The sequence below is a fragment of the Manis pentadactyla genome, chromosome 7 (genome assembly GCF_030020395.1).
Source record: "Manis pentadactyla isolate mManPen7 chromosome 7, mManPen7.hap1, whole genome shotgun sequence".
NCBI lineage: Eukaryota > Metazoa > Chordata > Mammalia > Pholidota > Manidae > Manis > Manis pentadactyla.
Genome location: NC_080025.1, coordinates 14,460,175 through 14,478,019, shown reverse-complemented (window position 1 = coordinate 14,478,019; position 17,845 = coordinate 14,460,175). Strand labels below are relative to the sequence as shown.

Genomic DNA, 17,845 nt, shown 5'->3' with positions numbered 1-17,845 from the left:
GGAGCTGAATATTATCTAAGAAGAATATAGCATAAGATATAACTGAATATAACTTAAGAAGAATTTCTTCAGGGAAGGCAGGGGCTCTCAACTTTTACTATATAGATTCAGTGGCCTCTATAGTAGATTGCTCCAAAATTCAGTCACTCCTTCAGTAGATTCTGCCTGTATTCTCTCAAAGTATTTCCTGCTACAGTGTAAGGTTAAACATATTCCTTTATATCCATGGAGATACTTACATGATAGCCTTTTCTGTTCCAAGCAACACTACCTGGTTCTTTTCATATTTCTCATGAGGTCAACTTTTGATTATGTTACCACAGTAATGAAAAGAAATGTAAAAAATTCAAAAGAATACATAATGCAAAGTCAAGTATATTTGACTTTGACATACCTTATATGATTTTGTAAGTTTCAAAAGATTACCTTAATTACCCTAATTCCATTGGAGTCAAAAAATGTACCAATTTTTACATAATTTTTTGACATGTGTTAAGATTTGTTTATGGACTAAAACAACATCATTATTCGTAAGAGATCTGTGTTTGAAAATAATGTGTATTCTCTAATTTGGGTTACAGGGTTGTATGATATATATGTATATCATATATATATATATATAAAACCAAACGTGTTAATTATGTTTTAAATCTCTATCATTACTAATGTTTTGTCTGCTTGATCTGTCAACTGGTATGTTAAATTACACATTATGATGATAGAGTTATTGATTTCTACCTGTAATTCTGTTACTTTCTTTTTTTAATATATTTTAAAGCCTGTATAAGAATATAGAGTACTTATATGGTCTTAGTGAAATGAATCTTATAACTGCCCCTAGATCTCTGGAAATGTTTTTTGGCTTAAAATCTATTTTAGCTGTCAGAATAAATATGCCACCTTTATTTTTATTAGTATTATTTTCTATTTTATTTCCTATTTTTTCCTCTAATGATGACGAAACTTTCCCAGATTTTTAAAATATGTTTTTAGTTCAGAAATTTACAGCATATAACATGTAAATATAAAACAAAATAAGTAATAATAAAAGTTCAACCACCATTTAGATGAAGAAATAAAATGTTGCTATGCCCCATAGAGCCTATTCACGTGTCTCTGCAATCATAATCCCTCCATCTTCTCCAAAAGATAACCACAAACATGACTAAACCACTTCTTTGCTCTGTGGTTTTATCACCTGCTTAATGCAGCCTAAACAATATAGTCTAATTTTTCCAATTTTGTCCTTTATATAAATAGGATGATATTACATGATTTTTTCTGTCTTGCTTCTTTGACTTAATATCATGTTTGTCAATTTTATCTATATTGTTCTATCTAGTCCTAGTTGATTCACTTTTATTGCTGTAAGCAGCAGTTCTCAATTGGGACTCAAATATCAGGACCCCTTTACATTGCTGAAAATTATTGAGGACCCCAAAAACTTTTGTTTATGTTGGTTATATCTATCTATATTTACTGTATTAAAATTAAAACAAATTTCAAAATACTGCTTACCCATTAACAATTATTTATGGAAAAGAACTTCAAAAATGGGGGGAACTGTAGTCCCATGTAACTTTAACTTAAAATTCTCAGATTATAGTTTTTCAGGTCACAGTTGTAATAGTGGCACAGATTTAAAAGATACAGTTTTTAAATTTGTTTTTATTTTGCTGCGTGTGTTTTTAAATAATATTAATAGTAAAGACAGTTTACTATCTGATTCTATAAGCTGCTATTTTTTACCCCCTAGTTTGCCTAATCTTTGAGTATAACCTTTCTCAGACCCTAACTGTATCTAGGGTATTTGCCATCTGAACATGGACAACTTTAAGCAGCCATTATTCTGCTTACCACAGTGATCTATTCCCATCTCTAAATCAGTCTTCTTTCTTCTTAACTTTCTTTTGCCTTCCTTTCTTCCATCTTTCCTTGTCCCTTATTTTATTTCCTTCCTTCCTTCTTTCCTTCTGTCTTAGTATGTTTGTGCTGATATAACAAAAATACTATAAACTGAGTGGCTTATAAAGAACTAACACTTCTCACAGTCCTCAAAGCTGGAAGTCCAAGATCATGAAGCCAACATAGTCAGTATGGTAACGAGGAGGCCTACTTCCTGAGTCACAGATGGCACCATCTCCATGTGTCCCGCATGGTGGAAGGAGGCAAGGGAGTTAACTTGGGCACTTTTTATAAGGATACTAATCCATTCATGAAGGCTCTGCCCTGTGACCCAAACACCTTCCAAAGACCCCACCTTCTAATAGCATCACCTGGGGGGTTAGGGTTTCAACAAGAATTTTTCAGACCAAAGCTCCTTCCATCCTTCTTTTCTCCCTCCTTATCATAAATGTAATGGAATGTCTTGAAGAGGGTCCTACTCAGCCAAAAAGGCAAAGGAAATTGGATAAACTGCAGAGTTTAAGGAAAATCCACCAATAACAGACCCTAAATTTACACAAAAGATTTATCAGACTTACAGGGTACAGCACATTAAGGACATCATTTTGCCTGTGCCATCCATTTTTGAAGTTCTGAACTATTTATGACTTCTTTTACCTCTTTTAATAAAGGTATGCACCCAACTTAACCCCTTGGTAAGGAGACCTAAAGCTCATATAATAAAGACACTGAGGAGTCTTCAGGAAGTCTTTGCATATTTTCCTTCTATTTACATACCAAAGTATCATAATATCTGTTTCATAACTATCACAATGCTCAGTTATATTTGGGCACTTTCCCCATTAGTTTTTCCTTAGTCTGTATGCCTATATTCTGGTTTTGTATTAAAGTCAGTGTCTATGTTTTATAAATCATTCTTGCTAGTTATTACTTTATTATTATCTCATTAAGATTTTATTAAAATATGGGCAGTAGGCAGTGTCTTCTAGTAGACAGTGTCTTCTATTATTATTAATAATGAATTAAAACTTAGATCTTTGAAATTATTCCGTGATGCATTATAATTTCATTAGTGACTCAGACTTTTAAAAATTAACACACACACAGAAGTGAAAGCTTTCTCTCATCACCCACACACTCCTAAGTACATCATGCAACATATTCTTTCCACAATAACCAAAAGAACACCAAGCCCGTGAAATCTTCCGTGATAAATCCTGCCAGAAACTGCATTTAATTGTTTTATTTATAGAGACTCAAGTTAAACTTGTAGTTTGCTTTCATGTGAAGATTAGAGTCCACTTCTTAATCTTGATATCACCTTCTTCAGACTAGCCAATACTGAGATAAATTTGGTGTTCTGTCATTACAATAAATTAAGAGGTGCCTTACCTGGTCACAATAGACACATCTACCAAATCCTTGAGTAGCTTTGAGTAGTTTTACTTAAACTAGACTATTTCTTTTTTATCTGTTTTGGATTAATTTAAGTTCTGTTTCTCCAAAGTATGGATATGGTCCTTTTCATTCTTTGATATAAAAACATAGTGTTTGCTGGTCAACAGTAGTTCATTTTGAGTTAAACAGTATTTTGTAGGTTGCTACAAAATTATCAGAATCTTCCCCAAATGAATCAACTTCACATAAAGTGTAAATGCAATTTTTATTTTACACTTTCTTAGAAGTTAACCATGTTTTGGTGGAAAGGCATGGGGGAAGGGATGAAGGATGTGGTTCTTTTTGACAAAGCCACATTGTACTTAGAAATAGTGGTTGTATACCATTACACCTTTGAAAATACCCTGAGTTTACCAGCAGTGTAATATAATACTGTTGTGCGCAGCAGAAAACAAAAAAGGTAAGCTAATGTGTTTTCTTTTCTTTTCAAGGTTGGCTAGAAGAGACTTAAAGTGTATAAGTTATCATTCTTTGTGACTATTCTTTTGATTTCAGTTGTGCTTCTTAAAACTTCTACAGGTACTTAAAACAGATGCTGAGGAACATGTCTCCAGAAGCTATTGGGACACACTGAGACGTAATACAAGCCAAGCACTCTTTTCAGACCTCGCAGAGGTATAATTAAACCTCAACCAGGTCCTTGTACTGTTTGCCATTTTGTTAATCTAGTTCTCATTTCATTTTAGAGTCACAATGATGGAAACAAAATATATTTTATATTTTCCCTTTTTTCCTGCAAAGCAATAATTCCTATATATAAATGGTATTTGAACATGTCAGCTGTGCTGGCAGGTCCTGGAAGGTCACTCTAATAATAGACTATGTTAAACAACTTGCATATTGTAGAACACGTAAGTTTGCAACTTAATAAAATGAAATATTGTTATTTCTTAAGGATCACTTTCAGGAAACTTGACATTGCTATTTTATAGATTTACTGAATCTTTTAACCTTATAATTTGTAATGTTACATGAAGTGCTGAAACTTTTAACTTGGTAAAATGTCGATTACACTTTAGAGTTATGGTATGTTTACAATCGTGCAATATTAATAGTAAGTTAATATTACCAATGGTGGGATGTGGGGGAGGTGTGACAGGAACAGTCAATCAAGGAAGGGAGGAGTATTTTACCTTGACATTGTTTAGCATTGCCAGTCCTAAATGGAAAATTAAAAGTAGACAGACTGTTACTATTTTTGAAATTCACAGAGACACGTACCTTGATGCTGCTCTCACCTGGGTGCTCCCACCCCTTCCTGTCATTGTTCCACCATAACAAGGATTGGTCATTTTAAAAGATGAGCTGTGTCTTTCACATTAAGCACTATGTTATATTTCTTTTTGAGAATTTTCAAGAGTTTTAATAGAGATGCCTATGAGTCTTACCACATCTTTTCAGTAAATACTAGGAGATAAGTTTTTCATTCTTTTTCTCTTTAAAGTTAGTGCCTCATTTATTTTTCTAAAATTTGACTTTAAAAAATTAAACCTAAAAATATTTGGAGAAGTAAAATGAAATCAGGTGTGGCTTCTGCTATCCATATATATATATATATATATATATACAGTGTTCCTTACTTGATTCTTCTAGACTAGGGCAAATACATGGAAATGCTGATTGTCACTTGTGCTCAATTAAAAAATCTCAAAGCAAAGCATTTTGTCCTACCTCTAATTTACATTTGATATATAAATATAATTATGACTAGCCATGAATATACCAAAATTACCTTTTAAATTTGAACCATTTGTAGGCATAAAATGTTCATAAATGTTACATTTACAGATATTTTAGAAGTGCTTAATTCTGTAATCATTTATACAGCCATGTAAAAGCTGTGCATAAAAGTAAGAGCAACTGGAGACACTAACCCTTAGAGGCCCTCCAAGCCAGCTGTGACCTAGCTTCAAATTAAGTCATGTCACCGTTCTCTCCCCTTACTAGACTGTCTACCTCTCTGCCTCCACCCTATTTTTAATCTCATTTAACTCAACTAGAAACTCTCACAGTTAGGTACAATCTGCTGATTAGATACTGAATATGATTTTATATCAGAAGTGTTTACTATCAGATGACCAGTCAGCTCTTTTATACACTCGAAGTTTATGTGGTATGTGTAAGATCTTTTGACAATATTCATCACTCTATCAGAGGTGTACCAGAACTGACCTTTATGGCTTCCCAGAGCTGATTCGGCACATCTTCCAATTCGACATTCTGTGATGTGCCGTGTACCTTGAAAGCAGCCATGACGGGAGCAGTAATACCATAGAAATGGGCAAACAATACATACCAGGCTCTTTTTCCCTGGAGAGCCAGTTGACTAGCACATCATTGGTTGTAATCAATACACATTATAGTCATAAACTGCTTAATTAATGAACTGATGCAAACATCATGCAAATAATCTGATGGAGAGATGAAAGAAGAAAATTGTGTTCCAAAGTGAAATAATTATTTGGGGATTATCTCAGTTACTACCCTCCCACATTAGAGAGGATATTGAGAAGTAACTGTAATTAAATTACAACTCATTGTAATTCCCTATAGATACTACTGATGCTAGTATAACATTGAATTGCTTATAGTATCAGTATTTGGGATTATATTGGTTCAGAATGGAAGCTTAGAAATCTATTTGTATTTATATATCATTGTTTCTTATATATTTAAAATGCATTTAAAATATTGAAGCATTACTCTTTAAATATTCTAGGTGTATTTGAGGTTAGCCTCTCATATTCTTAATTCCAGAACTGTTTCTAGCCATAGATTTTTTTTCAATTATAGTGAAACCATGTTATAATGAAAATTTGAATATGCCCCTGCTGATAACCACTTTCTTTTCTTCTCTTTTAAAAAAAAGATTATTTCCTGACCACCTCATCCAGAGTAGCCTTTCCCAGTCATTGACTCACACAAATCTGCCACACTTATTCTCTATTCCAGGACCCTGGGCTACTTTTGTTATAGCAATCAAAACTTTAAATTAGATTTTTTTCGTAACATTAAAATTTTTCTTTTTAGTCTCCTTTTTTAAAAACATTTTTTATTGAGGTACATATATATATATGCCTGTCGTAGTACACAGCTCACTGCATTTTGACATGTATATATACCTATGTCCAGATCCAGATATCTATCAAACATTCTCAATTTTTCCCCCTTTATCTATTTCATCACCTCCCTGACACCATTTTCTTACTGAAAAATAGATAATACATAGTACAATATAAGCCTATCATGCATTTGTTGAATATGGTCTGTGAGTAACAGAATTATAAAAACTGTTCTGAGTTTTACAGATGAAATTCAGCTTTTTCCTTATTGGCTTTAAGCTTTATTTGTCCTTAATAAGTTTCAGTAGGTTATTCAAAACCTTCACTAACAAATTAAGTTTGAAGATTTCCTAATAGCTCTTTGATAGAGCTTGAAAAGGTTATCACATTGTGATCAATTAAAAATACATATCTTGAAAGAATATCTTTAAAATATTTTCATAGTTTAACATATTTTTATTTTGTGCAAATATATTAAATTTGTTTATTTCATCTTGGATGACATCACTTAAAGTAATTTTTAATCAAAACAGATAAGGGCCTTTCATGTAAATGGCCCATGCAGTTCTTTTGTGGCTTTTCTTTGCTTTGTTATGAAAACACCTGAATTCATTTTATTTTAACAATGAGCACAAGAATCAAAGGGATAAAGTCTCTATTTTTGTCTCAACTCTCCTGTGATTTAAGTTATATAACACGTAGGATACCGAGGACACTGGTGTAGTTTTCAATGACTCCCAACAGTACTCTTGTTTCACTGAATGGTGTGTGTGGGGGGGTGGTTTTCAACATTTCCATTTTCGAATTTTTTTTCTCTAATGTCAAACTGTTACTTATGCCTCTGTGGGTCTGGATTATCTGGATAAGTGCAACCTAAGTCTAATAAGATTTTGATGATGAAAGACTGTAAATGAAGATCTGCTCTGCTCAATGAGCATAAGAAAAATGGGATGAATGAGGTCATTATTTACAACTTATATAAAACAAAGCCATCTCATTTCATTGCATTATATCTTGAGGTTAAGGACATCGCAGCACTAGAGGAAAACATTTCATAATTATGTTATCTGAGTTCACTAGCTTTTGGTCTTCCTGTAACCTTTTGCTTTAAGGTATTTTTTTCAGATCTGTGTAATGTGTAGCCTCAGTAACACGAAGACTACTATGTAAAAATCTTTTTCCATTAAGCTTAAACATTATGATCTTTTTTTATATTGTCTAGTCATTTTCCAACTTCATGAAATATACTGATTTTGCAAAAATAAATATATAATAGCTAACGTTTATTGACCATGTACAATATGGCAGTTATAGTGCAGAATGATTTACACGTGTACCTATCCTCCCACAACCACTTAGGATAGGTACTATTGTTATTGCCGGGAATAATATTATCCTCAAAAAGATTAATTTCCCCAAGGTCACTTAAGTAATAAGAAAAAAGTTAGGATTCAAAGCCAGAAATCTGACTCTTGAGCTAATCATCTTAGTTGCTTACCACACTATGCTTATTGTGAAGTAAGCAACTTTTTCTAAAACACCATTTCCCCTCCTCTTATCCGTTCTGTACCTCCCCCACATTCCATTTCTCTGACTTCCAGATGAATATGCCAGTTCTTCATGCTGACTTCTGATTGGCTAGAGTCTCCACTGTCATGCTCCACATAGGCATGCATTCTCAAATATTTCCTCCCCCTACTAACTTAAGCTGTTCCATGGGTAATAAACTGATCAGACTCAATTGTACACAATCACAAAAGGATGTCTATAATTAGCATATCCTTTTTTCCCCAAAGGTCTTAGGCTTTTTTCTAAAGCATCTTATGACTATCAAAAAGAACATTTGTGTACTTCATTTACACTCACATTCTAATTTTATCCTCAAAATCATTGTTAAAGATAGGGTTATTCCCATTTTACAGATAAGGGAGCTGAAGGTCAAAAAAGTCAGTGAACCCAAGTCTTCTGATGTTAGGTCCTGTCCGTTTTCCATTACAGCGGTCTTCCTGCTCAACCTAAAGCTACTGGGGAAGGTGGCAGCGCTCTTTGAGCACTACTCCGAATTGCACTAGTCCGCTGTCACATATGGAGCCCTGAGAAACTGGCACCACTAATATTCTCAACATCCTTAATAAGCTTGTTCAAGAAGGTATATTTAAAAGATAGTGTGTGGCACCTGGCCTCCGAGCTGTATATTTTTCCGCCTAAGAACTAGACCTTCAAAGAAGTTGAATATATTATAGGGAACTTCCAGTTTATTCCAACTCCTGAGAATACTTGGGACTTGTCAGCAGACTCAACTAAGAAGTAGTAGAGATCTTCCAAACCAGTTATAAGGAGAATATATACTAGAGATTATTTAGGACAATCCAAATCTAAATTATTTACATATAAAGAGACAATAGACAATTACTGAAGAATTTCAACAATTTCAGACAATTAGAAAATAACCCTACATTTTAGAGTTTTTAAGACTTGAGTAATCAAGATAATATCACTAGAAAAACAGTTTCATAGATAAAAAAGAACATGTTGGAGGAGAAAAGACCAATTAGAAGATGTAGTTTCCATAATTAGCATATTCTTTTTTTCCCCAAAGGTCTTGGGCTTTTTTCCAAAAGATCTTACGACTATCAAAAAGAGCATCTGTATACTTCATTTACACTCATATTCTAATTTTGTCTTTGATTACTTGAGTAATCCAGGTAACATACTATTTTAAAAAGACTTATATTTGGTTTAGGGAGAAGGGAAATAGAGATCCAGCAAATGTTGTGAAAGTAACTGTTCATGAAAGACTTGGAAGAAGGTATGAGAAATCAAAAGGTTACCAAAATTTAGGGTATGGAGATGGGTAAAATGAAACTTTTTGTCAGGGAACATACAAGACAACTGATCCTTTATAGAGAAATATTTGCTTTCTCTTTCTTACATATTATGTGGAGTACTTATCAGGATTCTGGCCAAGTAATACATGTCAAATAAGTACTTTTAGATGGACATTTATATCTTATTTTTCTTTGATACAAAAAATGGTAGTTATTATTTAACTTGTTCTTTCTTATATCTCCTAGGAGAGTATATGGGAGAGTTACAATCATTTGAATTTTACAATTTTTGTACCTGAGTTTGTAAGATAGGTATGAGTTAATGGCCAAGGAAGAAAGAGGGAAAGAAAAAGAAGGCAGAAAACAAAAGAGGAGGGAGGGAAAAGAAAGGAAAATCTATTAAAGCTACATTAATGTAAAGAAGGAATATTTCCATTGGCCATTATACTTTGTAAGGACTGTAATTATGCTATTTTAAGAATACACTTATTGGATCTCGATTTATCAAGTTGAATCGGGAAAGAAAAACCCGCTGAAGTTAATTTCTTTCCCATTCAAAAAAAAATGACTTTTCTTTGAAAAAAATTACCAATGATGTAAATTCCAAGTAACATTACTATAGTTTGTCTTTTAAAATAGAGTATTTTCTATTTGAAGTATTGTAAGTATGAAATACAGTAAGAAAGTATCATGATTAAAGGAAGCTGATTTGTAAAGCGTGAGGCCGTTCTTTATCAGCCCAAAATATTCAGTACATCTGAAGAATTTTCCTGTTTTGAACATCCTCAAATAATGGATTTTTCAGGTTGATTAGGTAAAGCCAAACTAAATTACTTAAATAAAAATAAAATACTTGAGGATTACTAAAGGATTTCAATTATTTTAGACAATTTAAAATGTAGATACCCTATATGCTTAATTTGAGGTTGAAAACTTCTTAAAATATAATCATATCTTTAAGATTTTCTGAGAGTAAAGATCAATTTCATTCATACTTCTGTTTTCAAATCTTGAACATTTTAACTGGAGTGACATTTATTAATACAGCCTTTATTTTTTCATTCTAATGTTAACATATTTATGTTTTTGATATTTATATGCTGATAAAATTCTTTAAGGGGTATTGTATATCCCTATTCTGTTTGTGTATTGCAGCTCAACTTTACATTGTGATTTTTTTTAAGCGTGCTGATGACATTACAAGTTTAGTAACAGATACTACACTTCTTGTACACTTTTTTGGAAAGAAAGGAAAAGCTGAGCTCAACTTTGAAGATTTTTACAGGTGAGCTTAATTTTTATATTTCTATTGAAAAATATGGTTAAGTCAGAAAGGTCTTAAGGAATCATCTTATGCAGTGATATGCTCCCCTTTGCTGCTTTCATCTTAACTGAAAATGTTCTTTAACAAATACCGTTTCTATCAGTACCTGCATACCAGTGGTTATACTGATTAGTGGGAAGTTACTGAATGATAAAAGAGGTCTGGATATCTGGATTATTTCCTCTAGCTCAGGAGAAAGTATAACACCAACTCCATAGTCTCAATAAGCCACAGTGGTAATAAGAAGCATGTATATACCATGTCTAGTGTAGTAACAGCAGGCACTACAGTCAACGTCTTTAAGTCTCATTACTACCCAACACAGTATTTTTTTTATCCCCATTCTAGACAAGGAAGCCAAAGCCCTGACAGGCTAAGTACCATCTGTTACCATCACTCTTCATTTGTCTTATTCATTCCTTATATGTTTATGTTATAGATTCATGGATAACCTCCAAACAGAAGTTCTAGAAATAGAATTCCTTTCCTACTCTAATGGGATGAACACTATCAGTGAGGAAGATTTTGCTCATATTCTTTTACGATATACAAATGTGGAAAATACATCAGTATTTCTGGAAAATGTGCGTTACAGTATACCTGAGGAAAAGGTATCTAATCCCTCATATTAATTTTGTTACATATGGTAATTATATAGGTCTATAAAATATATTGTCCTTTTGTTAGTTCTTTTGATCGTCTGTGGGTTAATAGATTCTTTGTATATATTTCATTCTTTTTTTCTCCTGTGTCCTAAGTGCTCTGGTTAAATTTTAAAAATTGATTAATTTAAAATTCTGGGCAGATAATACATGTTTTTTCTTATATATGCTAAAAACCCTTAAAGTTATAAGCAATTGGTTTAATCAGATTATGAATAGTATTTTTCAAAAGAATTTTGCTGTACTGTATGCTTTGATTACTACAGAAACATCACATCATATAAAACAGTTTATATTGACATCATGTCAGTCACACTTTATTCATTTCTATAATATCCTTAATAAAAGATCATTTGAAGACAGCCTTTGATGAGTGAGTGATCTTATCAGCAGTTGAAGTGAGGTTTTTCAAGGAGTTTGGATGACATGAATGGTTAAGAACCTGGGACAACTGATTGTCTATTTGTTGAGTAGCAAATGTGTTGTCGGCAATTCTGAGCAGTTGCATTATCTAGTGGAATTTGAATGCATCGTTGCAACCAAATAGAACTGGTGTGACAAGTATACCCGTCAAGTGTGGGATGTTTTAGATATATTGACTTCTGTTTGTGTTTGTAGAAGGATCAAGTGAATCTATCCAAGAAAAACTTGCTGATAGTTTGACTTTGTTTAAAATGGATACACTGTGACAGTGCTAACAATTCTCCAGGTCCCCTAAGGAATGAGAAGAAAAGATGTATTTGGCCATTAGTTTACATAATCTCTTAGGGGACTTTGGTCTGTTTTACATAAACTGAATTTTTCCAGTTAATAGACACTTTCCTGTAAATGAATATTGGAAATTGTACTGCTTTGTCAGCCTGCTTGGATATTATTTAGGGCTTAGAAAATCTTTTTTTTTTCCTTATATCAAATGGAAATTGATAGACATTTATAACTCAAAGTTCAATTCTAGGGTGAAAAGTACATGGGAACTCTTACTGTTTTGGAAACTATTTTTATATTTAGAATTGTTTCAAAATTAAAAGTTTTAAGTTAAAGTCAACTGAAAACTTCTAATTGACAGAAGGATCTTAAGTACTAGAAATCATCACAGTAAAAAAGGAAAGTACAGAAAAGTGTACTGATACTGGATCATTTAAAAAGCAGAGCTGAAAGAACTTGTTGCTGGATTAAATATTGATATGAAGATAAAAGAGGAATCAAGAATGCCTAGGGTTTTGGCCTGAACCACGGGTAAAATAGCTGTGCCATTTGCTGAACTAAACAAGCCTGCTTGGTGGTAGGAAAGAAACAATAATTTTACTTAGAACAAGTTAAGTTTGAGATTCCTATGGGATATCTAGGTGAAGAAATTACGCAGGCAGTTGGAGGTCTATAGTGTTTAGGGCTGCAATCAGGACTACTTTTGGTAACTATTAGTATATAGACGTCCAGATTGTGTCTCCATCTTAAACTTCTCCCTGAATTTCAGACTTTTACATCATAACCACTTGAGTATCCAGTAGACATCGTAGGCTCAATAGTTGCAAAGTTAAACTTCTGATCATCCCAAGAAAAACCTCACTCCATATACCATAGTCCCTATTTCACTTAATGGAAACTTCACTCTTCCTAGTTGTTCTAGCCACCACTGTGGACCCCTTCCTCTCCTGTTCTATATACAATCTATCAACAAATGCTCCCGATACTGCTGTCAGAATTTCGCCGCTTCTTGCCACCTCCACTGCTACCATCCGAGTCACCATTCTCTCTTGCCTCAGTTATCACAGTTGTCTTCTAAGTCATCTCTCTGCTTCCAACTTTGCCTCCTTACAGTCTGCTCTCCTTTAGTATTAAAGGAATTGCTGTATACCATGATTCAGATCTTATCATAGCAACTCCCCATTTTTCTCATAGTAAAAGCAAAGTTTGTACAGTGCCTACAAGGCCTGTACTGGCTGCTCCCTCATTACTTCTGACATCATTTCCTACCATTCCTCCCCTTGCTATTCTACTCCAGTCACACTGGCCACTTTACTGTCTTCAATACCAGACAGTCTTCTATGTCAGTGTTTTTGTATATACTCCTTTCTTTGCCCAGAATTCTCTCCTTTTAGATATTCTTTTCAGTGAAGCCTATCCTTCCAAGCTAATATATAATCACCTATTATGTAAATTATATATAGCCTGTTATATACATAATAACCTATTATAGCAATTTTTACCCTCTGCCTCGGCATTTCCTATTCCTTCTTCCCTTAATCTGTTTTTATTTCCAAAGCATCATCATCTTCTAACTTACATATATATGTACAGTTGACCCTCAAGCCACCTGGGTTTAAACTGCTTAGGTCCACTTATATGTGTATTTTTTTCAATAAATATATTGAAAAATTTTTTGGAGATTTGCCACAATTTGAAAAAACATTTTCATTTCTCTAGCTTACTTTTATTGTAAGAATATAGTATATAATGTATATAATTACAAAATATGTGTTCATCAACTGTTTATGTTGTCCATAAGACTTCTGTCCAACAATAGTAAGCTATTAATAGTTAAGTTTTTGGGGACTCAAAAGCAGATTTTCAACTACTTGCAGAATTGGTGCCCATCCCTTCATGTTGGTTATAATTTGCTTATTTATATATTTCATTGTTTATCTGGATAAAAAATAGAATTGACTTATTTTTACTATTTATTTGTCTACCCCCACTAGAATGAAAGCTCAGGAAAGCTGGTAATTTTATCTTTTTTATTCACTCATATATATACGGCACCTGGAACCCCTGTTGAGTGAATTGATAGTACTTAAAGATGTATCTGTGGGTTTTTTTTTGTAGGAGTTTTACAATTTAGCTATTAAATTTAGGTCTTTGATCATTTGAGTTAATTTTTGTATATGGAGTAAAAAAAGAGTCCAGCTCTTTTCTTTTACATGTGGATATCTAGTTGTCCCAGCACCATCTGAAAAAGAGACTGTTCTTTCTCCAGTAAATGGTCTTGGCACCCTTACTGAAAATCCGTTGACCATAGACATTTGGGTTTATTTCTAGACTATCAGTATATGTATTTTTGATGCTTTTTAATTTTTCCATTGCCATCATTTTGTTTTTGTTGAAATGTAAGCTACTTCTTTTCACTACACTTCTAACAATTAGGACATGTTCGATTCAAGTCTAGACTATCAGTATATGTATTTTTAAGGGCTTTTAATTTTTCCATTGCCATCATTTTGTTTTTGTTGAAATGTAAACCACTTCTTTTCACTGCACTTCTAACAATTAGAACATATTCCATTCAAGTCTCAATTGTTCATTACAGAAGTGGTTCTGCGGAGAGGATGGGGAGGGAGAAGAAGTGACCATACTCCCTCAGTGTGCCTTTCCCTCACCGCTAAGAATGGATTGCTTTAAATTATCGCCATCAAAACTAATGCCCTGTTTTTTCAATTTACAGTTCCATTTTTCCAAAAACAGTTTACACAAAAAATATTCATTTGAGTTTGACCTGTCTTTTCAAACATTAGAAACCAATTTTGAAAAATCGAAAGGTTCAGATGGTGAACATTGTATTCTGTCATTCTTTGATTTGCTTTTTAATTTCATGCTCCCTAAAAGTTTTGTTTTACTCTTTACTTAAAAATATGCCATCGTCCTGTTTTTCACCTTCACCAGCATTAACCTGTCCCCCTGAGGTAGAGACTGTTGCTGCAGCAGCTGGTCACGCATAAACTGATACAGACCCAGAGCAGTGGCCAGTTTCCCTGGCAACAAGCTCTCCACAGCAAGACAAACCCCTTCTGGCTCAGAGTCCTTAACTGATTCAAACAGCCCTCTCTGGAAAACATGGCAGGTGGGATCAAGTTACCGAGCAGAATCCAGGGCTGGAGCGCCATAATGAATATAAGGAGAAAGAAAGTAAAACGTAAAGAGAAAAGAGGGGATTTCCTTGCACATGAAGCAGGGTTGTAATTGAGGTGGAAATAATGTATACCGAAAATTGGTATTATTTTCATAATAAATCATTAATCAGTAGTTGACCTAGATAAAAGTAGACTCTTCTGGCTCCTCCCTAGCTTTCCGGTGCTGCCTCGTTAGTTTCTCTTCCCCTGTGATCCCTATAATAAGGTTAGAATTTGTTAAGCCTGAGTTCTTATCCCTCCGCTCTTCTTCTCTGTTTATGTACTCTCTCAATTATGTTAATTTTTCCGAGGACACATTAATGAAATGCAGCTCTCCGAATTTGTTTTATCTGAGATACATTGTGCTTATTTCAAATAACTTTTCTACTTAATTGAAGTAATAGCAGTGACAATAATTGCAATTTATGGAAATGACATTCCAGAGTCCTTTACTGAGCCCTGTGCTGGGCCTCCCAGAACTATATGTGTACAGTCATTGTACTTGTTCCTGAGTCCTGGCGGTGTTATCAAGGCAGGAAGTAGTAAAAATAAACTAGTGTTGGCTTAAACAGTATTTTGATTTTGCATTGTCATAATAAAGACATTAATGACCTAATGCTGAATTACATTGAGCACATGTTCAGAGAAAGTGTTTCTTTAGGGGTATTTTTTTGCTTTCTTTTTTTTTTTCTTAAGTACCATATTTACTTTCAGGGTTTAAAAAATTCAGGCCTAAAATACAGAGCTTTCAAAATTAAGACATTTAAATTCATTTTTATTGTAGAAATTTTTGGGAGTTTGTGCTGGCATGACAATGTTTTTAAAATATTTTTCACCTATGGTAGCAACACTACCCAGTGGAAATAAACCTGAGTGAATTTTACATTCTATTTGGGCAAAGAAGGTTTCAGTTTGTGCCCTGGAAATGTTTACTTACAAGATACACTGCAGATACTTAATCTATTTGTTTCTAGTAAGTGGAGACTCTCATTTTAAGAAATTTAGCAATACTAACTATATTTACATATATTCTCCCAACATAGGGCATCACATTTGATGAATTCAGGTCATTTTTCCAGTTTTTGAACAACCTAGAAGACTTTGCAATAGCCTTGAATATGTATAACTTTGCAAGTCGTTCTATTGGGCAAGGTAAGTAATCATCTTTCAATAATTAAAAGCAGAAAATAATCCAACATGTTTCCAGGGACTTTTGACAACAAATTAATTATCAGGTAGATTATATTACCTATCACCTTGCCCCAAAGTTTGGTGTATACTTCAATGGGAAATTCATTTTCCCTAAACAAAGTTTAGAGAAATACACTACATTTTTGTATTAAATTTATTATTGCCCTTCATTTCATATTACAGGGAAAAGCTAATAATGTTTGTAAAGATTCCGAGAGGAAGGAATCTCATAGAGGCCTGGTCACATTGAGGGATACGTGTCTACCTGTAGAAGAGCCAGCTGGCCACGCCCCAAATAACGTCACAGGATGACATTATATTACTGATTGTACCCACAATCTGCTGGCTCAGAAACCTGAATTTTGTCAGCAGAGCCTCCTCTTAGCTATGGACTTAGATTAATCAAGTTTTGAGAATGATATGTAAAACTGAATGTTGGTTTTGCCTAATGTACAAAGTAATACTATACTTAGAATTCAGAATGCTATTGTCTTCAGGACCAGCTCATTCTTTCTTTGAAGATAGACTAACAAGTCGAGTCCTTTTTCTAGGATTCTGTGACTATGACCACTTTCCCATCCCTATATCCATCTTTTTAAAATATTTTTGCCATATGACGACTCTGTTTATGTCTTCAAGCTGATTTTACCTGAGTCTGCCATAATCTAGTAATTGCTAATTCCCAAGCTTAAATCTCAGTGGACAGTTCTGTGTTATTTTATTGCCAAGTTCTGGTGAGAAGCCAAAGTGCAGCCCCTGAGTGCTAATGATAATTATCTCTCTCCCAAAGCATAGATATTGAATCCCTCATATAGCTTCATTCATTTATTCACCAAGTAAGAGAAACCTGAAAAATTTTCACATTTCACCCAAGGTCTAGTCTAGATGTTCAAGTGAGGTATCTTCTCAACTCAACCCATTTTGAGTCTCATGATCTACTGACTGAGCTAACCTGGTGACTTCAACTCAACCCATTTGAATGTTTTAAAACCAAAACTTTTGGGAGCCCTGTCTTCACAGACCAGCATTTATTACCATGATACACCTACTAACAACCTTACAAAGAAAAAAATGTCATTATCTGCCTACCTGGTTCAGAATGGAAAGTTGCTTTTTTACTTCGTGGGAATGAAAAAATTGTGTATTCTTACAGGTGCTTGGATCTATCTCCTTTTCTGTTGCCACTACTAGTACCTTAATTCAGATTGTTACCTCTGAAAAGGACTATTGCAGTAGTGCCCTCAGTGGTGTTCCTGCCATTATTCATTGTCCTCCCTGACGGTTCCTGTACCACTCACAGAATAATTGTTCTAAAGCACAGATTGATTGACCTTTCTACAACACACTTTTGTGGAAAACTCTTCAACACCCCTGTTGCCTGTTGAAGAATGTACAGGTGCCTGGCCTCAAAGTCCCTGTGCAGAGCTTCTCTAGTTCCTGTGTGTCCCCTGGGCTCTACCCAAGCAGCTGCTCATATTTTCAGAACGTGCCATATTCTCTCCTCTTTCACCCCATGCCTTTGTTCATTCCT

The 17,845-nt window shown here is 33.9% G+C and overlaps 1 protein-coding gene across 2 annotated transcripts in view; it reads left to right on the top strand.

The window, feature by feature from the left end:
• The window catches only part of MICU3 (mitochondrial calcium uptake family member 3), an 82,423-nt gene that overhangs the window by 58,310 nt on the left and 6,268 nt on the right, over nt 1–17,845 (top strand). For both annotated transcript variants that reach the window (XM_036894310.2, XM_036894309.2), the window contains 4 exons: nt 3,883–3,978; nt 10,438–10,538; nt 11,017–11,188; nt 16,167–16,275. In XM_036894310.2, coding sequence (XP_036750205.2) covers nt 3,883–3,978; nt 10,438–10,538; nt 11,017–11,188; nt 16,167–16,275 — 478 coding nt within the window. The remainder of the gene's footprint in view (nt 1–3,882; nt 3,979–10,437; nt 10,539–11,016; nt 11,189–16,166; nt 16,276–17,845) is intronic.